The 24,637-nt window shown below is 32.1% G+C and overlaps 1 protein-coding gene across 1 annotated transcript in view; it reads right to left on the reverse strand.

Moving 5' to 3' along the window:
• The window catches only part of LOC148308691 (uncharacterized), a 218,862-nt gene that overhangs the window by 28,074 nt on the left and 166,151 nt on the right, over window positions 1-24,637 (reverse strand). The window contains exon 4 of the mRNA XM_088261313.1: window positions 783-947. Coding sequence (XP_088117439.1) covers window positions 783-947 — 165 coding nt within the window. The remainder of the gene's footprint in view (window positions 1-782; window positions 948-24,637) is intronic.

Genomic DNA, 24,637 nt, shown 5'->3' on the forward strand with positions numbered 1-24,637 from the left:
CAAACCGATCCCCTTTCCAGAGGTGTTAAGTATGAAATTGGTGCAAAATTTGCAAATTTTAACTATATTAAATAATTTTATTTTTATTTAGTAAAAACCACATACTAATAGGAGTACTGATAGTGGAATTAACTAAGAGAAACACGTTAAACGCCAAAACAAAAATTTGTCAATTTTAAGATACACATTTTTTTCGGTAATTTACGTATTTTATTGTATTATTTTTTTGTATTTATTTTATTTCATAAAGGAGAAGTGTGACCGGCAGCGCAAAACAGCATTTTTAATATAGCACTTGATTAAGGTCACTGGTGCCCCCCATGGCACTGCGGTTCAACACAGGCGAGGTCACCGGCGCCCCCCATGGCGGTAAACGTGTTAAATTAAAAATGGATAGATTTTACCATAAAGTGACCGCCGAATCATTTAATGAAGTCATATTTGAAGTTTCGTCGTCGGAAAAAAACGTGTGTCATTTGCGACGTACATTTAACTGTCCGAATTTTTAATGGCGTGGTTGCTAATCATGGGTAAAATGGTGAATGGTACACAGTGTGTAATTTGTCCTAAGTCTCAATACTCAGACATTCATACTACCATCTCAAAAGCAACACAGGCTATGCTTAAAGAGCCAAAATGCAGATAAATTAAATGTACATTTATATATGAGAAATAAAGAAACGAAGTGAAAAAAGATTTTCCTGCACTGAAGTCTCCAAAGAGGCGTAGACCGGCACTGGTTACAAAGGTTAGACTTTGTGTAAAACATAAGTTTAACTGACCTTTCCTGACGATTGTAAGCCACTGCATGGTCCGGGGAGGCGGCCATGGCTTGATAAGCTGGCGGCTGGGAGGATTCCGGCAGGATCTGCTGAGGCTCGTACTCTGCCACGGACTGCGCGCGCACACCCTGGAAGAACGTCACGCGGACTTTGGAGCGCTCCGACCTAAAAGTGAAACACCAGAGTAAGTCCTATACTTCAACCCAGTGTTCCGCAAACTTTTTCTGTTCAAGGTACACCTGAAGAATTTTAATAGGTACAACAAAGAAAAAAAATCTTTAGAAATTGATTCATTATTAAAATTAACATAATCTGAAAACAAATAAACATGATTTGTTGGGTAATATATCCAAAATAAAACAAGGTTTGTTGGATTGAATTCTACATTTATTTACGTATGTGTTAATACGTGACGCGTTTCGTCTTCTTAGGACATTATCAAAAGGAGTGTTTTATAATGTCCTAAGAAGATGAAACGCGTCACGTATTAACATATACATAAATAAATGTAGAATTCAATCTAACAAAACTTGTTTTATTTTGGATATATTACCCAACAATTCAATATGGAATTCTACCAACTCTCTGCAGTTACAATAAATAACATATGATGTTTTATGCGAATTGTGAGCCTACTTGACTGATCACAGGTGATCAAAATTTGACCAATCGTTGATCGTCCTCAGGTGTTCTCTTTTTTTATTATGTATTAGTAGTCAGAGTCGAAAATCCCTATTCGCACGCTCTTCGCGCAACAAAGCGTCTCGCTCGTATAGCTTTCAGCCATTTCAAGGTGTGTTATCTTCACAAAACTAGACTTTTTTCCGCGGCACATTAACTAATCACCACGGTAAACCAGTGTGCCGCGGCACACACTTTGCGGAGCACTGCTTTAACACACTGTCCCATAAATAAATAAAAAAACATATACTTATTGAACAATGCATTGACTCAAATGTTTACGGGTCATGGAGCATTTCGAGAATACCTTTTCCTTTTTGAAATGAAAAAAAAAACTCTATTTGTGAATGTGATGAGAAGTCATCACAAGATGTCCATCATTTAGTGTGGATATGATAAATTTTTGAAAAAGAATGATTTAAATTGGAAACAGAATGTGCGAAAAAAGGTATGCCGTTGACAAAAATCAGATTTAGCGGTGTCTTATTTAGAAAATCTGTTTTCTATCATAACAATAAATATAATTATTATTATTTTTTTTTTTAACATCTCATCAAAGATGAAGAAGAATATGGAAGTCTGGGCATTTACGGGGCTGACAACCGTCATCGGCTGGTTTAAGTGATCACTTAAACAACACAGGTTGAATGTTACACACGTGTAACATTCACCAATTCTACCCATTATTGACAACCACACTACTCAAATTCTTGGAAGTTCTATATATATGAACCAATTTAGAAACCTTGTTCTTGAATCACTAGAACTTCACTAGAGACATCTATTGGTGGGATGTAAAGAAGCTTTTTATTAAGCAGAAACTCTTATATTAGTATGTGAGGTCCGAATTTTTTAGATGTTAAAAAATAATATGAAAATAACTCCTGTAATTGGAGATAATCCAGATTTTGTGAACAAGTATTTGGACACACTCAAAATGTTGTAAATATAATTATGTATTATTCATTGAGAAAATACGCAGGTATGTAAAATATTTCACGTCATAAACATAAAATATCAAATTTCGTCGTAGTTTAAAAGTTGGACGAGAATTGTGTGGGGTTGGAAATCCTCCCCCGGTATCTTTTACATAATAATTATTTTTACTTAATTACGGTGAAATTAATATTTTATCATAATTATGATGAAATTAATATTATTTCATGATTATCACAAACATCATAACATAAATTAATGAAATATGAATATTATTTTATTATTATAATGGTCATATATTTTTTTTTAAATTGAACACTTGTATAATACCATTTAATGAGTTTTATTTCATTACACACGACAATTTTCGAAAACTACAGATGTTTTCATCTAAAGGTGAATAGTAAAACTAACATAACTTAGTTAACGTTAGTTTTACTATAAGAATATAATAGAATATAATAGAAATATAATGGGAATCAACTTCGCAGGAGGCTAGTCCCTCTTAAAAAAGCCCACAAGGCCTACACCAAGAAGAAGAAGAAGAAGAAGAAATTAATATTACCCCGTAATTTTAATGCAATGAAAATTTTCTTCATAATTATTAAATCGAGATTGTTGATAAAAATTTGGGATGCGATTGATGAAATAATAACCTCGGATATCGGGAATGTTTATAAAATAAAAGTCGGTACGTGGACAGGCCGATTACGCGGGCCAACCATAATGAGGATCTTGGCTTCGGTCCAAAGGGGGGCGATTCATGGACACAGTCGAGGCGGGATCCCCCAGATGGATCAGCGCTGGAATCGGGAACTATTTCGGGAATCAGAGCATGTGTTCGGAACGGACATTGCGCAGATGGGTGGATGTAAACCATATTTCGATATAGGCGGAAAAGGACGAATCTAATGCCAATGTTATTTTTTATATATTTTTCAAAAGACATATTAATTTGTGTTTTTTTATTTATTACTAGCTAACTAACTAACCATCACGCCGCTTCTCCGCAGGGGTAGGCAGAGAGAATAGAACGCCACACCACTCTGTCTTTGCAAACATTCATCGCCTCTTCCACGTTCATGCATCTCCTCATACATACCCGCCGATTGTTACGACTCCTGACCTGACCACTTTCAAGTATTTGGCATACCTGATCGTGCCATGTTTTTCTCGGTCTTCCTCCGCTCTTTTTTCCACTTACATTCGCCTCATACATTTGTTTTCCCGTTGTTTCCTCACTCTATCGTTCTACATGTCCAAACCATCTCAACACACCTTTCTTAATTTTATCGATAATGCTTGTCTCAGCTTTGCATTCCTTACACTCACTTCCATTCACTTACATTTTTTTTCACTTACATTTTTTTATTATTTACAAAAATACTTCAATTTCATACTATTGCTGTTGGCTTAAGCGGCTCATTGTTAGAAATAGGTATCAAATTGTGGTAGAGTGGGAACCGAGAAACTCTGACTCGAGAGTCCGAGACACTAACCACGGGACCACAACCCGAAACAATGATGTTGGTTTTGCTCCAACGTTAGACCGAGAACAGAGACTCGACTGGTCATGACGTTACGGTCCAGCATTCGTTAAGTCGCATTCATTTCACCGATTTATTTTTATTTCCTTTGTTTTGTTTTTAAGAATATACATAAGTTTACAAAAATGTTTTTAATTTTTTTTAACTCCATACCATTCAACAACTATTTTTTTTAAACCATATAATTATTTCGAAGAAAAACTTAATTTTTTTCAATGCTTTTTTAAGTGTTCAACAACGGTGTTTTCAGAAAAAAATCAATCACATTAAATGTTTAACTGGATTTACAGAAAATTAAGTTACGACTTAACGAATACTGGGCCTTAAATATGCAATTGGCGTTTTCATAAACATTTGGATACGTTCAAAATGTCACAGCCGTGTACTTAAAATAAAATTGATGAATCATAAAATAGTTTCTTGATTTTCATATTAATACATATTATATTGTATAAGACACAACGTGTTTAAATAACCCTGATAAGAACTTTAATAAATATTCGGTTGTCATTCAATGCTTAATGAATGGTATCCCATCTAAATAATTTGGCAGCTTAGAAGAGAAAAGCTTTGAGAATATGAATAATTTTCAAAGCATTAACTTTTTGGTCACACTGTTGTTCGGGCCGATGTGATTAGTATTATGTACATATGCGAGTGTGTGAATAGTTCCACAGAGTATTGTTTGTATGCTAGAGTAGTGATTGTCCTGACGATGAAACTCGTACGTCATGAACCAGTAGACAAAAATCTCGGTGAGGAGTATTTGGCTACCAAATCAATTTTTTTTTCGCTTGTAGAAAGACATTTTAAAATATCGCTCACTCCTTTCAACAACGTCAAATATCGAAAATCGTCAATTTTCAGTTGTGCATGTTTTCGGAATGCCAAACGAATGTTTTTTAATCTCTAGATTATCACGATTATTGTGATCCTAGTGTAGTGATTGTCCCGATGAAAAGACTCACCATACAACCGATAGACAAAAATCTCGGCGCTAACATTATATGTATGTCGTTTTTAGAAAGATTGTGACCTAAGGTCAACATTTGAATATATGACAAATGCATGTTTTTTTATCTCTAGACTCTAGATTATCATCATTATTGTTATTATGCTATTGTAGTGATTGTCCCGAAGACAATATACGTCATAAAACTGATACACAATATCGCCAAGGGTTATTTATTACATAAACAGCTTTATACATAGTTTTTAAAAGACTTTGGTCACCATTTAAACATTTGTATAACAAACGAATGTTTTATTATCCCTAGATTATCAGGATATTATCCGGATACAACTTATCCAACAATATCATTATTTTCAAAAATTTTAAATCCCTAATGTAGAAACCATTAAAAAAACAGCAATGCTTCAAGTATTAGAGGCTGAAAAATATTTTAATCTAAAATTCATCTTTGAGATTCCAAAATTATTTTACAATAACAAAATGCTACACTTAATAATTCCAACAAAACTTCATATATTTGGGAACCAAATATTGCAATAACGTCTCTGCATGTATAAAATTTAAAAAAAAAGAATTTATGCCTAGTATACACGTAAATTGAAAAAAAAACAAGAAAAACGATTGTCATATAATTAATTAAGTATAAATAATAAACATTGAGTGTAAGTTCCTTTCCAAGCACAAGAGCTTAGTCTCTTTTTTGGAGAGGAACAACGTAACTAGTACAAGATATTTTATAAGAAGAAATGTCTAGCAAATGAATTAAAATGCAATTTATTGATTTTTATAGCAAAAGGGCAAGTTCTTTTTTCACGACATTCATTTGTGAGCCGGGACTTCCACGCTAGTAAAAACAAAAAATGTTCGCTTAACGAGTAAGATTCCGGAACGAATTATGCTCGTTATGAGAGGTTCCACCGTACTATACTAATTTTTAATTTTGTCGTGATCTATCTATTTTCAGCAAAACTGGTGAGAAATATCAAAATAAAATAACATAATAACTTACGATTCAATACAAATCAGACAAATCTGTAGTTAGGCGAGAAATACACGAGATGTGTGTAGTGCGGGACCGTTGAGAAGTGAGAAGGAATAATTGATGTAAGCCGTTAATTATAGGGTTGTTTGTGCGCATGGCAATAATGTTGTAAGCCTTAAGTTGGAGTATGTGTGGGAGGAATCGAATTGTGTGGGAGGAATCAAACAAGGGCGCAGCACTATCGTCAATTAAACGTCAATAAACCAATATTTCAGGCATTTTGAAACGAGGATTTGGGTTGAAATTTTCATTGAACGTAAGTACATTGTATTACTGGACAAAAAACACACGGACTTTATTTAACGACTAACTTTATCTTATTTAAATAACATATAATATTCACCCCTAACTAGAGTCCATACCAAGGAATATTTTATTTTATTTACTTTGATTTTTTTTAATTTTAATTTACTTTGTTTATAAAAAAAATTGTAAAACGAACTGCCTCTCTAAACTCAAGTATCTACTTTATTAGAGAGGTAGAAACGTTATATTTGAAATGTATTGTGTATTTACCAACTATTTTGTATTTTTTAAATATGTATTTTGTAAAAATAAAAATTCATAAAAAAAACTAACTTTCACGCCGCTTCAACGCAGGGATAGGCAGAGAGAATAGAATGCCACACCAATCTGTCTCTGCAAACAATCTTCGTCTCTTACACATTCATGCGTCTCCTCGTACGTATCCGCCGATTATTTCCACTTCTGAACACCGCTTTCAAGTACATATTTGAATGACTTGATCATGCCAGGTTTTCGTACCATTATCAACGTAAAGATTTATAGATTTCTAAATACGATTTATGATTCTATGGAATTTATTATTCCAACTCCTCCGCCGATTATTCCAACTCCTGACCTAACCACATTATTTTTTTAAAAGTTTTTTTTAGTTTTTCTCGGTCTTTCTTATGCTTCTATGACCAACATAAACTTGTTTTAATGTTCTTTCTTCACTCAGTCGATTCACATGCCCAACACTCCTTTCTCAATTCGGCTGTCCAGAATAAAAACACAGTAAGGGACATTCTTTTGTAGTACGTTTTTTTGCATTTTTGGACAAAGTAGATTCTACTTCAAAAATGCAAAAAAACGGACTGCAAAAAAAGTCCCTTACTGTGTTTTAAGTTTGAACAGCCGAATTTCATCGATAATGTTTATCCCAGCGTACCCTATATAATCATTCGAACATGTATCATACATCGTTTTACCGCGCATTCGTCGTAGAGATCGCACTCCGACTGCATTCAGTCTACTTTTATCCATCTTTCTTTTATCTTATGTTTCAGTTCAAAACATAAGGATTGGAAACGGGATATCATTATGCACTGCTGGTTAAGCTTTCGTTGGATAGTTTTTTTTTTGCATTAACTGATTTCAGTGCACCATTCACTCTGTTCCCAGCGCTCACTCTTATTTATATATCTATATCAATCTTCACATACCTAGAACATATCGCTCACTCCTTTTAACAACGTCATATATCAAAAATCGTCCATTTTCAGTTGTGCATGTTTTCAGAATGCCCAGAAAATGTACCATATCCCAGCAAAAGCGTTATATTTTTAACTTAATATTTACCCGCTACAGGGCAGAAGTGTTGTTTTTGCATTTTGAAGAAAAGGTATAGTTTAATATTTTTTTTACATATTCTAAATATTTTTCAAATGGAGAAATATCATTCAGGTTTTACCTAAAAAGATCTGTTGCACAGTAAAAAGTTCAATAAGTGGCTTGATATTTACTTTTAATACATTTTTTTTATATTTTTAAACTTTAAAAACGTTCTCCTGAAAAATCAAGTTTTTTGATATTGGACGTTGTTGAAAAGAGTGAACGATATACTTCCCAAATACACGAAATCATCTATCTGTTCCAAAATTTCCTCATTTACTACTATTTTACATCTAGATCTATATGCATCTCTTTCGTAAACCTTGAGTTTGGATTTGCTGCACATTAATCAGAAAATCACTATCTTTGCACACAATAAGTATACACCGGCTCTATTTTACACTTAATACGTAAATTTCAAAAATGGTTTATTTTCGTCGAAGCGATATACCATTATTTATTACTCGTATTACACTGAAATGTGCCTAAAACAGCCGTAATAACAAGTATCAGAATCTGGAAGATTTTTCTTTTTCTAATTACCTGCCGTAATGACAAGTATCCGAGTCAGGAAGATTTTTATTCTCTCTAATTAACAGCCGTAATGACAAGTATTAAAATCTGGAAGATTTTTCTTCTTCTAATTACCTGCCGTAATGACAAGTATCAGAATTAGGAAGATTTTTCTTCTTCTAATTACCTGCCGTAATGACAAGTATCAGAATTTGGAAGATTTTTCTTCTTCTAATTACCTGCTGTAATGACAAGTATCAGAGTCTTGAAGATTTTTATTCTCTCTAATTAAGTGAGGGGGGGGGTTGCATTGATATGTTCGCACGTTGCAAAAAACAATATGAACCAGTCTTTTTAGGAAACCGAACAATGAAATGATCGCAAAAGAAAATTCAATTCCGGATATCACAATCGTGCATACATCCAGAAAAATAAAAAAATTAAAATGTGCTTACATGGTTTTCATTCACGTATTTTTCTTTCTTCAAATAATGAATTTCTACTGTCGGGAGTAAATGAGATTTTTTTTTACTTAAAAACCCTCTTTGGACTGTTTGAAATCAAATGGAAGGTTATGTTAGACGATTGAAAATGAAACACTTCTATTCGCTACCAATACTGGAAGAGGAATGAGATTGGGGATAATTCTTGTCGCAGAAAATAATTATTCAGTTTTATGTTAACGTCATACAGATCACAATGCAAAAATATAATGGAACCTATTATTGTATTGACCCTGCAAAAATCAAGGTTAAGATCTAGTGTATATATCATATCGGCGCGCACCTGACTATTTGTCGTAACTTCAATTAGGAACACATTGATCAAAATGTCCTAATGGTGAATGCACTCACTAAATATTAGATTCACTACTATAGGTATCGAGTATGTAAACATTTTTCGTAACAGTTATCAGAAATGATAAATAAATCATACATTTTGCTCTGTGTCGATAATCAAAGACATAATTTATTTAAATTCCATTTTTTGTTGTGGACTTCTCTCGACACCAATGTTTATATTTTAGATGAAATTGATGATATATTATTAGATTAAAACCAATATTTTTAGCTTTTCCACTTTTTTTTTTATTTGACCAGCGACCGGGTTTCGTCGTTACCGACATCATCAGACTGGTGTGGAATCTAGACATCAGACCAGTCTGATGATGTCGGTAACGACGAAACCCGGTCGCTGGTCAAATAAAAAAAAAGTGGAAAAGCTAAAAATAATGGTTTTAATCTAATAATATATTAAAAATGCAACTCCATCACGAAGTGTCAGTGGATAATATAAATCTATTGAAATTGATGATACAGTACTCTCGAAAACTCAGCCTAACATAGACCGAAGGGTGGAAGAGCTAAAGGGGAAGGAAAAGAGGAAGTACCTACAAAAAGAATAGTGTTTCCTCCGAAAATACAGTGCTGTACTCAATGTATTGTTTGTTTGAGAATTTAACAGAGAATAAATTGCCCAAATACCCTTTCACAAAGGAAAAGTACGTACAGTGCCAGCTTGCTAATCAGAACGCAAATCGTGCAATGGGTAGTTCAGATAAGGAAATCATTCGGTTTACTTAGTACTCTGAGAAGAATGAGAGAAAAAAGTAAATTTTGATACATGAAAATGCTATTTATTTTACATTTTTAATTACATACTGAATAAAGAGTTTAAAAACATAACATTTTTTACTGTATCAGCTACAAAGACTAAGAGCATGGTGTTCACTCGGATCCCGGTGGGATGTAGCGTAACTGTGGATGGCGTCTTAGTGGAACAGGTGAAAAAGTTCAAATATCTGGGTGGCCAAGTGATGTCACATGACAGTCACATGAGGTACAGTAGATCCAACTTAATGATTTTATAAAAGAATATCATATGTTCCCGTACAAAAATGATTTCAATGAATAATTAAAATAAATAAAAAATATAACCGAGGGTATCCGCCGGCCGCAAAAAAAAATACTTCTACAGCCGAGTTGATGGCTAAGCTTTCACGGCTTCAAAAAGTAGACTTTTTTAAACTGGCATCAGCTACTCGCCGTCGGATTATACCGCTTTCGGATTACAGTGTTCGGATTTGCGAGCTGACACTGTAGGTAGGTACTTCATTTACCGCATTTGACATAATTAGCCTTTACTACATGAAAATAAAAATTAACAAATATAAAGTGAACAGTAATGAACCTGGTAAGACAGATTTAAAAAAAATACTTTTTGAAGGCATAATGCTGTCTATAATGAAAATTGACTAGCCGACTTTGCAAAAACTAGCAATTTTTTTTCAAAGAAATGGGTAATGTCCTGTTGCTGAACGGGTCTGCGCATGGGAATTTTTCGTTATACGGACTGACGGATATCGAGTGCCGAGTTTTCGGGACTGTAATGTAATAACGGCAAATACAAAAAAAAACTTCCTCGTAAAGTTTGTGCAAACGCAGATAGGACAGTCAGTCAGAAAATCGCCGATATTTCGATCATACATGTTGACAAAAGAAGTATGAATTTTAATAAAGCGCGAATCTCGTGCAGAGGTTTTGACATTACTACATATTGTGCATATCTGATGGTACCTATTGTCACCAATTTTGCAAAAATGCGATAACCTTTTACTCTCAGCGACTTCATGTAACAATAACACAATTGGTCATCAAAGCAAATATATATATATTTTAATGCGCAATTTCTTGATTTTCATTTATTTTATTAATTTATATATATTTTTTTTCTCGCGAAAAGTCGCTCCTGTCAAAGAAAGTGAGTTAAAAGTCATTGCAATATCGGCTACGATATGAAGGTATAGGTGCCCCTCCTTTAACACGGTTAATTCGTATCGTGATATATCGAATCAGTGTTATGAGACATTTAAAATTTTATTTATTTAAATTACTATTTTATTTGCTACCCGATAAAATAGTTCTCTTTCAGTTCGATACATACATTTTCATTTTATTTATTACCCGATAAAACAGTTATCTTTCAGTTAGATATATACATTTTCAAATGTTTGCTACCCGATAAAACAGTTCTATTTCAGTTCGATACATACATTTTCATTTTATTTATTACCCGATAAAACAGTTCTCTTTCAGTTAGATATATACATTTTCAAATGTTTGCTACACGATAAAACAGTTCTATTTCAGTTCGATACATACATTTTCATTTTACTTGTTACCCGATAAAACAGTTCTCCTTCAGTTCGATACATACATTTTTATTTAATTTATTACCCGATAAAACTGTTCTCTTTAAGTTCGATAAATACATTTTCATTTTACTTGTTACCTGATAAAAACAGTTCTATTTCAGTTCGATGAATAAATTTTCATTGAATGACAACACATTTGTACTTAATTTAATGTTCTGTTTGTTGGGTAAAAGTAGTATACATTCATATGGTTATGCTTAGGTACTTCATTTTACATTCCAAAGAAGAGGGTGTGTTGCACCATTTTTTTTTTCTATTTTTATTCAATTATTAAAATATATAAATAAGAGATAATACTTGCAATAACTTTGAAATGAAATTTTACACTGATCATCATTACATTACACTGGTCGTCTTTAGTGTGTGATCAGCATCACACACTGAAGACGCGATGCCTAAATTATTGAATTACATATTTATAATATAGCTAGCTAAGTAGGTACTAAAAAACAAGTACAAAATTTAATAAAATATTTTTTGGTGATCCATCAAATAAAAAGAAAAAAAGTTATAATATTGGCCAAGAGAATATTTTTTTTTTAAAATACGATAAAAGTAACTTTGTTTGGATAGTGAAAAATAAAACTTCTCGCGATACAACATAATGTTAATTCAAAAAATAATCGACGGAAGTGATGTTTAGTATTGGAAACGTCAAAGAGATTCCGAATTCAACGATCAAAAATAATTGAGAGCATATTTTTTAAGGACTTTCGTGACCTAGCAATTCGTGTCTAAAAGCTAAACTCGATAATAAAACGTCAAATTTATCGCAGAGCAATTTAGAGTGACGAAATGAGTAGGTTAAAATGATAATTGAAAATATTAACATATATATTAAAATAATACTCACTCGTCCTCGAAGTTTCCCACCGATCTTGAAATATCCATTTTTTGCGAAATGTGATTACTTTTCTGTTTTTAATAAATCGCTGTTCAGCATAACGCGAGGACAAATAAATCACTGTCACTTTATAGTATATTGTTTTGGTATTCCGCTCTTTGCACGGTACTACAAAAGAGCCGAATTACACGGTTTTGCTTCAAGCGCGTCTGGAACGTACGCGTACTTCGAGACAGAACTCTCTAAGCGCCATCTCGATGCAGTAATTACATAAATTGTCATTTACATAGTGTTCAAGTAGCAGCCTGTTCTTGTGTGAAGATGGGGAAAAACACTTTGTACGTAAATACGCTAAACTCGGCAGTAAAAAACTTTAACCAGATACCTATGAAGCGACAAATTAACTAACAATCAGACAAGCGTTAATTGCAGTGCGTCATTGACACATCGCTCACTCCTTTCAAGAAAGTGTTGTTTTTGCATTTTGAAGAAAAGGTATTGTTTAATTATTTTTTTAAATATTCAAAATATTTTTCAAATGAAAAAAAAACCTTCAGGTTTTACCTAAAAAGATCTGTTGCACAGTAAAAAGTTCAATAAGTGGCTTGATATTTATTTTTAATACAATATTTTTAATACAATTTATTTTTAATACTTTCTGTCCTGTAGCGGGTAAATATTAAGTTTAAAATATGCCTCTTTTGCTGGGATACAGTACATTTTCTGGGCATTCCGAAAACAGGCACAACTGAAAATTGACGTATTTTGATTTATGACGTTCTTGAAAGGAGTGAGCGACATCTTGTATTGGTGTAAAAAAGTTAACATTTTGACATCTCAACATAGATGAAGAAGAATTTGAAAGTCTTGTTAATTACAGAATCAAAAGTTTATTTAAAATCCCTAAAATGCACACCAAGTCCTAACAAAAATCATTTTTAAATCGAGCCTGCGATATGTGCAATGTAATTCTCAATGAAAAAGACATTAATAATGTTTCTTTTAATACGTTTAAGAGAAATATTGTTGATGTCTATTTGACTAGTTGATAAAGAAAATTTCTATTGTTCGATAAAAACATTTATTGTAAGTTTATTATATAGTTCTACTTTTATGTGCATGACAGTTTATTTTCATTTTTAGATTACTTCAGTGAAAACCTCTAATTGGAATGTTATTTTTATAATTTTATTATATTTTTTTATTTTTGTTAAATATTCTGTCGGTTTTCCAATAAAAAATAATAATGAAATACACGGCTTTTAACTTTATGACGGTTAGGATCTTGCATACTCTAAATAGAAGACTCCCGTGAACCTCAACATAAAGCGTCATGGGATTTATGATACATGTATGAATTCCAAAAAATTGAGTAGTGTTGTTGTCAAGTTGTAAAGTGAGCTCTAATCAGCCTATGACAAGTCAGAATTTTTGTAAATACTTTCATAATCTTCTTCATTTATGTTGAGATGTCAAAATATAATAATAATTCCTAAGCAGAGAAACCCAGACTTGTGAACAACGATTTGCACACACAAAATGTTACGAAGTGTTAAAATTATCATTAAATACTTGCACCACAATGAACTGGATTAATAAAATAAAGTATATAAAATATTGACCGAGCTGACGATTCGGCGCCTTATGTAAGTGATTGTTTGTTTATAGATTAAAAAAGGTCTTAGTACTAAAATAAAAAAATTAACGAACCTTATTAAAATTGTAAAAAAATGCTTTAGTAAAAAAAGCCTTTAGGTCATTTTTTAAATGGTAAAAAAATACTCCGGCAACGCAATACTGACAGACAAGGATCCTAAAATTCAATTTTGTCAAATATATGGCGGAATTGAAATAAACATTGGTTCATAATTTTAAAACTTAATTAAAAAAAGATAACTTTGTGTATTGCTGCATTAAATATTTATGACATCTTAAAGTTGTATGTGTTTAAATATTTTTTTATGAAGTAATTTTATGTGAAATTTAAATCTCCCACGTTTCGATCGAGATTTTTTTAAATTTATTTTTGTCTTGTTTGGAATATTTTTTTATTTTATTTCTACATTAAAACACTATTTTTAAATGCAGCTAAATATTTTATTATAATTTTTTTTAAACACGTAACGACGAATATTTTGAAAAAAAAATTATCGAAACGTTTAGTTATTTTCGAATTTTGGCGAATGTTAGATATTATGATTTTTATTGTGAGAGAAAAGTTTTATTTAGGAAACAGAAGTAAAATCATGCGTATATGTGCGATTTTTTTTTGAAAAAGGTTTACACCCCAATTTTTTTAAATTTAATTTCCAAATATAATTTTCACTTTACTTAAATATTAATGAATAATTTATTTTCACCCAGCACAACATTTTTTAACATGAAATTATAACAATCACGATTCAATTTAAATAAATTTTAACCAAAAAGTGAATTTTTTAAAAGTGTATTTATGCTGACCTATTATCATTCATACTACGAATAAAAATATAGAAATGTTTTTAAGTATAAAGTATTTTAATTAATCGAGTAATAATATTTTTTTTGCCAATATTCTTATTGGTTTAAAACGTGAACTTGAAAATTGAATTTTAGGATGAAAATAAGCTGTTCGCCCCATTATGCGACGCTGTCAAAAAGAGTTGCTAATACGTTTGCAAATCACCCACGCTAGTTACAAGCAGGTGAGAAGAATATCCGATAGATGGCAGCTTCGCCGTGCAAGTCCTGATTTTCACACTAAAGATGCTTCGTCTCCGAGATATATCGAAATAAATTTAACTTATTTTATTTTCCTAAGTTGTGTCACGAGATATTGAGTATCGATTTTGTATGCAAATTGTTTCGATTATTAATAGCTGATAAAATCGATTAATGAAATAAGCAGGTTATAATAATCATAATGGTCGATTCTGAAACGGTATCATCAATGTCAAAGATATAATTTATCTTCACTTAATTCTACTTCAATTAATATCAATTCGAAATTAAATCAACATATAACCGTATTTACAAATCCTGTTAATGTTTGACCTAGTAACGTAAATTACAAACAAAAAATAGGTCAGTCCTCAGCCCCTGCATTCAACGTTTCACCAGTTCAAATCATATTCTCTAGTACTCGTAAATTACCTTCGCTATGGACACATGTGGTGCATGGACAAGCCTGATATATTTTTTCAGTAGGGAATTTTCGTTACTCGGTCAAATAATCACAGGATTTATGAATACGGATAAAAGTGCCTTTTTTGAGTAAATAAATAAATTTTAAACGATAGGTGGATTTGCCATCAATTTGAAGAACAAGGAGAGCTCAGATGGTAAAGGGATGACAGTAATAATATAATTTCTACTGAATCCTCGTTGAAATGATAGTCAAATCCGAATCCGAATAGTTTTAATACCATTACTAATAAGATTTTAAACTACGTGCTAGTACATTTAGTGTACTTAAACGAAAAAAAACGTTCGGAAAAGTTAACGTAGGTGTATATAATTATAATTAAAACGTAATATTCGTAACGCAGACATTGAAGAGATGATAAAATCATTATACCTTTGATTTTAGGAGTAATGGATATCTTTGAGAATTGCACCAATTAAACGAAAACGTTCTGAATCGTCTGGGCGCAAAAACCTGTTTTCAGATGTATCATTACAGTCCGATATTTTACTGCTTACCGAACGTGATATGATGCGCATCGTTACGAGAATAGTCAAGGAATCAAGATATTTATGAATTATCATTACATCTACTGTCAAATAAAATTTTTAAAAAATAAGAGAAATTAAGTGTTTAGAGACAGAGAGGGAGCATCTCAAATACAACAATACAAAATTTGCTTGAAAAATATTGTATTAAAAAAAATATATATTACTGTCATTGGTCGGTGCATCAATTGTTAATACTGATATAAATGGTTTGTGATAGCTAAAATATGATATTATATGTCCGTGATTCGATATTTTCGAGATAACGAGAAAAAAATATTGCATCTATTGTATTTCCGGATTTTATTGTTGAATAATTAAGTTTGTTATTTTTATACAGGCTGACTAATATTATTTATATATATATTAGTTAGCCGGAAAGAATTATCTCATGCAAAATTAAAGTAAAAGTTTACGATAAATACAACCAATGCTACCTGATCTTTTATATATAGCGTCTGACACGTATATCTACAACAATCTATCTTATGCTATCGCTTTATATCATTTTGTATACGTCGTTCTCTTTTGCTCCACTCCTGCGGCGTCGGATGTATGGCTCTCTTTCTCCTTCTCTCTACGTTATCGTTCTTCTCTATCATGTAACGAAATGTGTCTAATAAACGTGACGCGTCTTTGAAGTTTAACTCTAAATTCTCGTCCAAATATCGGTTATCGAATCGCTGCCCTAGAATTTACACATTATAATTGTAAAAAAGTATGTGTGTATAACTGTAGGAAAAACAAATATTATACAGATGGAAACTTTTTTTTCCCTAAGGCAATAAATTTTAATAGACCCTTGTGTATACAATATACTCCCACAAAAAATATTATACTTAGCTGGAAACAAATTTAAATCCGCACAAAAAAATGGGGCAAAGCCTGTTGGAGAAACAATTGTGGGCTTTGTTTTGTCAGTGTATTTAAAAACGTTGTTTTATCCAAATTCATACGTTATTTTTCGAGAATCTATTATTTTCTGCCAGTTTAAACCTTTTGGAGTTAATTTCAGTTTCACACACTTAACCAGTTTTTATTAGTATCTTCATGTTTGTTGTAAAGTTTCCATGACTTTTTTTACATAAAATTATTTTTCTTAAATCATTTTTACATCACTTAATTAATATGTTGTATAAAAAAATACTGCCTTCACCAGAACAGATATTTACTTTACACAGTGAAAGAAAAAGTCTGTGTCAAATATATTTGTTTCTTTTTGAAAAAATGTTGTACCTAATCACTTGTATCAAATTCATGTTGATGAGAACATGTGTGTAATTACACACCAAGATTACGAAGCGAAATGCTAATACAAGGTGACCACAAGAAACAGGGCACTTTTGAAGAAAAATTGAAAAAACTCGGTTGATATTGAAGTGAAAAATTATTTATAGACATTAAAATGTTGTAAAATGTATGTCATTGAAGTTATGTTTGAAGAATAAAGTTTGATTGATGTTGACTAAGTAATTTTTCACTTAAACGTTAACCGAATTTTTATTTTATTTCAAAAAGCGCCCTGTTCCTTGTGGCCACCTTGTATTTGCATCCGATATGCAAACGTAATCAGAAGATGCAATACTCGGTATAATACACAGTCTTCAAAGCTTGAATGCGAAAACCAAAATATAAATAAACAGACTTAAAAAATGCCTGCATAAATTATTCGTTCGAAGTAACATAAAAACAGTTTTTTTTAATTTTTGTACGTAAAATCTATTATTTTTGTTATTCATATTGGTAATTAAAACCGTATTTTTGAAGATCTCATCCCCACAGTAATTGCAGAAAAGTATTATGAATTATAAAGAAAAAAATAACACGAGGGGTTGATGTTATATACATTTAAAAATAAACGCGAATTCATAATTATTTTTTTTTTAATTTAGAAATTGTAAACATCGCAATGAATTTTTATTTTAGGACATTTTTTTTGTCACAAACTATGCGTAGTTTTTTCTGCTTCTAAAATTGAGAGATCCTTTTGCATAACCGACTTTTTCCAAATAACCATTCTGTTAGAGAGCGAAAATATTTATTGGATATTGTTAAAAATAAACTTAATAAAACTTTTAATTTGGCTTAATTTATTGGGTATTTTTCACAGGAGCAATACCGGATTTAACATACTTGAATACAGAGTTTAAACATTTTACTCGTGTTATGAGTCGTAATAATCGACGGGTATGTATGAGGAGATGCATGAATGTGAAAGTGGCGAAGAATGTTTGCAAAAAAAGAGTGGTTTGGCGTTCTATTATCTCTCTAAGTTGATCGTCGAGGCCAAGATGATCAAACCTGCGCATCAGGTACTAGTGAAGGGTAACAGTAAATAAATATTAGAGTCAAAAAAAAAAATAATTATATTGACCCCGTAGGAATCTAATACCGGGGCGTCCAGCATAGTAGCCAAACGCGGTAACCACGAACTACACTACGGAGGCGGACAAAAAATATAAAAAATATATATTCGGAAGCAGTTAATTTTGAAAATGGGAAAACGTATTTTTTTACAAGCACAATAACAATTAAAATCACGCGTTGTAACAACGAACTGAATCTATTAAATAACCACTTTTAGGCATTTATCAAGTCAATTGGAAATTATCGCACACTGTATCGTTATTTCGATTGAGTATAAACAGAAATTTGATTTTTTATTGTTTCGGCATTAACTTTGTGGTAAGACACGTTACAATGATTAAAGAAAACACTTGTTTTTATACCACTTGAGTTTTATTAAAGACTACTAGTTTCATAAGCTAAACTTTCATCATTCAGGTCTGAATAAAAACTGAAATTTGTATTTTGAAAATCAGAAATTTGATTAAACGGAAAACATGAAGAGGCGAAGTACGACGGGACGGGAGAGAAATGTACCGACTGACATTTGCACGATGCCTCTGCTGTGGGTATTCCGTTTGTGTGTATGTTGGTCGCAGCTCGCACAAGCCAGGCGGGCCACGCCGAAGGCCATTTGTTGCGGGAACATTATGATGTCATACCTGTTAACACCGATGACTGAATAAATAGAGTAACCACACAATAGTGCATTCAGTTGAGATTCTTTCGCTTCGATTCATGAAAAACGTCCCGTCATTTCATGGTCTGTCCGCCTCCCTAGTGTAATGGGCACCACGCTCGGCTACCGTTCTGGAGGTCCCGGGTTCGATTCCCAATGGGGAGTCAAATAAATATAAGTGATTTTTTCACTCTGATATTTATTCAACATCATCCTAGACTGGTGAAGCGGAGGGCTGATCACCTGTCCTTCGTGTGTTAACGATTAAGATTATATGATGCAGTGCCCTATGCTCACCTGTCCTTCGTGTGTTAACGATCACGATTATATGATGCAGTGCCCTATGCACTATTGGGGTGCAGATAGGCGTTTGATTTTTGATAATTTCATGGTCAGCTGATGAAACAGCTGTATTCTGGTGTGATGCCTGTCAATGGTCAATGTATTGAGACGCAAAAAAACGAATATTGACCAGGAATTAAAAACGGGTAATGGTCCCGTGGGTTCGAGCCCTGTCTTCAACAACTTGATTCCTATTTTTTACGGGCCAAAAAAATAGTATTAAGTTGAAATATTTGTGTGTATAATAATAACACAAACATTACTTTTTGAAAAAAAATATCACAAAAATAATGAGGGTCAAACACTTATTTGTACAATTAGCAAGTCACAAAAGCAAGGCATTTTGACATTTCTAATATTTATGATATCACATGGACCGGAAGATTGCCTTCCCTGTAGTTAACGAATAAAATAACGCAGCCTTGATACGATACAGTGCCTTATTCACCATTGGGTGTAGATAAGAGTTAGAAGAAGAAAATGAAGCTTTAAAAATTGCAAAATCTTTGAGAAATCCAAGAACAATAATTTGGATATCGAAATACTAAATTTTTTATGAAAAAAAAAATTTTAATTTAACCTTTTAATGTGTTTTTTTTTTATTACATAAAATATGAAATTACATGTTACAATTATTAATTGCTTTTGCAATTATTTGCATTTTTTTCTTATTCATTTTTTTCATTTTTTTTGTAATACGGATTGTATTTTCTTACAGCATAAAAGATAGGTTGGGTTAGGATTTGAATTTGGTACGCCTTTGATATAGACAAGCAAAAATCACAATGAAATCATAATACGCCAATGAAAAACGAATCAAAATTAAGTTTTACGAGTAAAAATAGTTGTTTTTTGGCAAAAAAAATTGCCAAATAAAGCATTAAAAAATTATTACATTCATAAAATACTGTCATGAGCTCAAGTTTAGTTATTTAAATGGATACGACTTGAAATGTGGATTCGCAAGACAACATTAGATTTCTGGCACTATTTTTTTTTAGAACTGTCTGGAATTGTACGAAAAGCTGGTCACAGGATCTTTACGCGTGTACAGCTAGACAGTCTGAAACGAATACTATGAAAGACTTTTGTCCAGTGTCTAGTACAAACTAGGAGAACTCCATAGGCGTCGTACATTTTTAGTATTAGGTTGAGGTTACCGTGTTTTTCCAATAAAACGATTTCTTCTCGTAATATGTATACATACTCACGAAACTACTTATTGCGCAAACCAGCATCAAGATGAGTCCAATCTGCGAATCACTTTTGTAGTAATAATGTACTGGAGGAATAATATTACAAAAAATTGTGTTTTTTTTATTATCGTAATAAACATAAAAATTACTTAAAAAAATCTAAATAACCGTCACCCCGCTTCTCCGCAGGGGAAGGCAGAGAGAATAGAACGCCTCACTAATCTATCTCGCCACATGAAACACTCTTCGAATATATTTAAACATACTGAAAATATTGTAAAATTTTTCTAATTTTTCAAACTTATATTATTAGAGATATTTACATTTCCACATATCGCACACCTAGACCAAAAGAGTATCAACTCAAAAAACTGTTTTTTCAGGACAGACGAAAAACGTATAGTGATGTCGCCTTATGTAATACAAGTTTCCTGTTTTGTTTATGAATGAACAATGCATATAAAAGAATATTTACATTAAAACATTTCGTAAAAATGGTATAATTATTCTAAAAATAGGATTCGTTGAGCTACTACTGTTTTGTTCAACATATTTAAAGTTTTTTCTCTCATTATTTCAACAAGAAATGAAATAAGTCAAATATACATAAATTTTTCGCGTATCTGACTCATCAAAATGGTTGCAAATCAAAATTAAGCAGTGAATATTTGTCCATTCGATCAAGATCTAATCGCCAAAACTGTCATAACTCGAAATAAATCTGTTTTGTACCACCAACGCATGTCTACCCCGCTCGACTTTATGGCAGTTATTAAAATTGTTTTAGTGGTGTTTTACTCTTTTCTTCACCAAAACGAACATATAGTGCTATCTTTTGAAGAACATTTAAGATATTGACAAATCGGATGAATTGATATATCGCCCACTCCTTTCAAGAACGTCATAAATCAAAAACTTTATTTTTCAGGAGAACGTTTTTAAAGTTTAAAAAAATGATACAATGTGTTAAAAATAAATATCAAGCCACTTATTAAACTTTTTCATATGCAACAGATCTTTTTAGGAAAAACCTGAAGGTTTTTTGTACATTCAAAAAATATTTAGTACATATAATTTTTTTTTTAAATAATACATTTTCTTCAAAATGCAAAAACAACACTTTCTGCCCTGTAGTGGGTAAATATTAAGTTGACGTTCTTGAAAGGAGTGAGCGATATGCGTCTTCGTATGTAGAATCCGAATACGCGATTTTTGAGTTGATACAGTTTTGATCTAGGTGTGCGATATGGTATTTGTATATGCAGAAGCTACGAGCACCCGGCTACACAAAGCTTGGTTTGCTTTGAATCTAACGCATTGTTTACAAAGTCATATAGTACACAATCCATGGATGTAAGTACCACGATTAACTATTATCACATTGTAGTGGCATGTGACCTACATTATCATATGCCTATGCCTATATCCATTTTGAAATAGGTTCTGCAATCACTATGTCAAGGTTACCCAAAAACAAACAATCATCTGTCGAGATTAGGGAAACGGGAAAAAATATAAGTGATTTAAAAGATTCATCGCCCAACGAAGGTTACATTTTACTGAGTTCAAAGGAAGGCTTATACCTTAGGAATTTGGAAAACGTAAAAAGTAAACTTAGGTTAAATTATAAATAAGACACTTGTTTTTTTACCACGTTAGTATTATATTAAAACTAGTTTCGAAGGCTGATGACAGATGCTTCCATCTTCGGGTTTAAATATAAACTAATACTATAATATAGTTTACATTTAAACCAGTAGACGGAAGTATCTGTAGCTTTTGAAACTAGTCGTAATAATATAATAAGCAAATAGTGAATAACGAGAGTTTTATTTAGAATTTAATTATGTCTTACCACAAAGTGAATGCTGAAACAATAAATAATCAAATTTAGTTTTTTGTTGTTTTGGCATTTATTATTTACTTTCCTTATTTATACAAGGCTTTTATTATAAAATATAAAGAGTTTTTAAATTATTTTTTATATAAAATGGCGTTTCATATAGAATTTAATGCTTTTGCTAATGTGAAGTTAAGTTTGTTTCTTGTAGCTAAAAAAGATGTTTTATTTTAACATTTTTTAGGAACAGGAGGGATAATCTAGGGCCGATATGAATTTTTTAGCGTTTGCTCATTGCTGGGAGGAAACCAAGTAAAACTCTTCAGGAGAAGCCGGATGATGACTGTCGTCAACAGGCTTTCCGTTCGGTAAAATCGGGATACAATTTTATATTGTTTCACATTTTCAATAAATTTTGCACCTTAGCTAAAAACAAAATAATTGCTTAGCAAGAGCAGATCTGTCTGGAAGCCTAGATGCTTCTGTATCAGATCTGGGCATGCGGTGGGATAGCTTTCAATAGGCCTTCCGTTCCACTTGCAGAGGGTTCGGTATTTGCGTCCTAGCTTGGTTATGGTTGGAATTAAGGTTAGATTAGGAATGTAGCAAGGGGAACAAATAACGAACTGGTTGAAATGTGAAAAATATAAAGCTATACTGTCCAGAACAAATAGCAAAAACATACAGAACAAACACCATCTACTTTTCCCCGCTCCAGACTCAGCCCACTCGACGTCCTGAGACCGATTGACGACGTTTTAATGTATTTATTTTTGGTAAATCATTATCATCATCATCATATTATTATTATTATCCATGTCTTTTAAGTGCCCTTGAGGTAGTATTTTACGAAAATGACACTATACAAATTATCCAAATAATTATTACTACTTGTTCTTATAAACGCAAACGAGATGTATGATTCTACAGATTGTTTTGAGACAGCTGTTTTGACTAGCGAGATATAAAATTGTGTCGATTTTTTTTATTATTTACCTAACGTGATCCAGAAATCCAGCTACGGCTTATGCAACTCCGCTTATCATGGCCCTACTAAGGCTTAAACTTTATATACAACATTTTGCGTGTAAACTTTGTACACAAATACTTGTTCACAAAATCTGGATAATCTCCAATTACCGGAATTATTTTCATATTATTTATTGACATCTCATGAAAGATGAAGAAGTGATCACTTTATACACGTGTAACGTGTGTAAAGTGATCACTTAAACCAGCATATGACGGTCATCAGCCCCGTAAATGCCCAGACTTCCATATTCTTCTTCATCTTTGATGAGATGTCGAAAAATAATATTAATCTTTATATCCTATAGTAACTCTAATGGATTTTACTCTTTATTTGTTTTAAGACTAGCGAGATATATATTGTGTCGATTATTTGTTGATATACCTAACATCCAAGCGACCCTGAAATCTAGCTATGACTTATGTAACACCACTTATCATGACCCTAATTAATATATCAAATTAAATATTACGATAGATGGGAATTATCTTCCGACCTGATTCCTGCGGTTACCATTCCTTTAAGTATGTTATGTCGTATTTACTTTATTAGCAGTGACCAGTACTTGAATCTGTCCCAAGACTTGCGAAATTATTACCTGACAAATTGAATTTTCAATATGGGGCAAGGTTACACAGCACGGCCTGGGCAATTTCATTTTAGACTCCCGGAGATTTTATGAAAATCGAGTGCACCATCGACAAGAGCGATAAATAATGTAAGCGGTAAAAAAACACATTGGCTCAAAGTAGATACAACTGCGCTAAGATTTGAGTCACTGAATAAGTTTGGCCGATCATTCGTGTTATAAAAATGGTCGGGATTTAGATGCCTGACGGTTGTATAAATAATTTGAACGGGTGAGCATAAAACTGATAAATTATTCTAAAAACTAAATGCATTAGGCAGTGGTCGGCAAACTTATTAGCCGAAAAGCCAAATATGGGCGTTACAACGATTAATTTTATCTGGAGAGCCAAATCTGTTTGCAATTCTAATACACCATTATTATAATTTTAGACTTTAACTATATTACGGGTAAAACTTGATTACACACTTATTTAGGACCATAGACATCAAATTTGGCAATGTTACCAATATTTAAATAACTCCATCTTTTCTGTGACGTCATTCATTGCCAACTTACGAAAATAACGTTTTTCGAAGGATATTTTCCAAAAGAAAATGATTAATGAAAATATTAATTATATAGGCTATTTTAAACACAAAGTTGAGTATGTTAAATTAGATATTCCTCCAGTCTGACTAAGATCCATTATGAATAGAAACGAGTAGGTGTAAAATCAAAAGCGATGTATATTTTTTTAAATACCAGCTATTGGG

Source organism: Brachycentrus maculatus, unplaced genomic scaffold, assembly GCF_059751285.1.
Source record: "Brachycentrus maculatus isolate JH-2025_06_01 unplaced genomic scaffold, ASM5975128v1 h1tg000153l, whole genome shotgun sequence".
Taxonomy (NCBI): domain Eukaryota; kingdom Metazoa; phylum Arthropoda; class Insecta; order Trichoptera; family Brachycentridae; genus Brachycentrus; species Brachycentrus maculatus.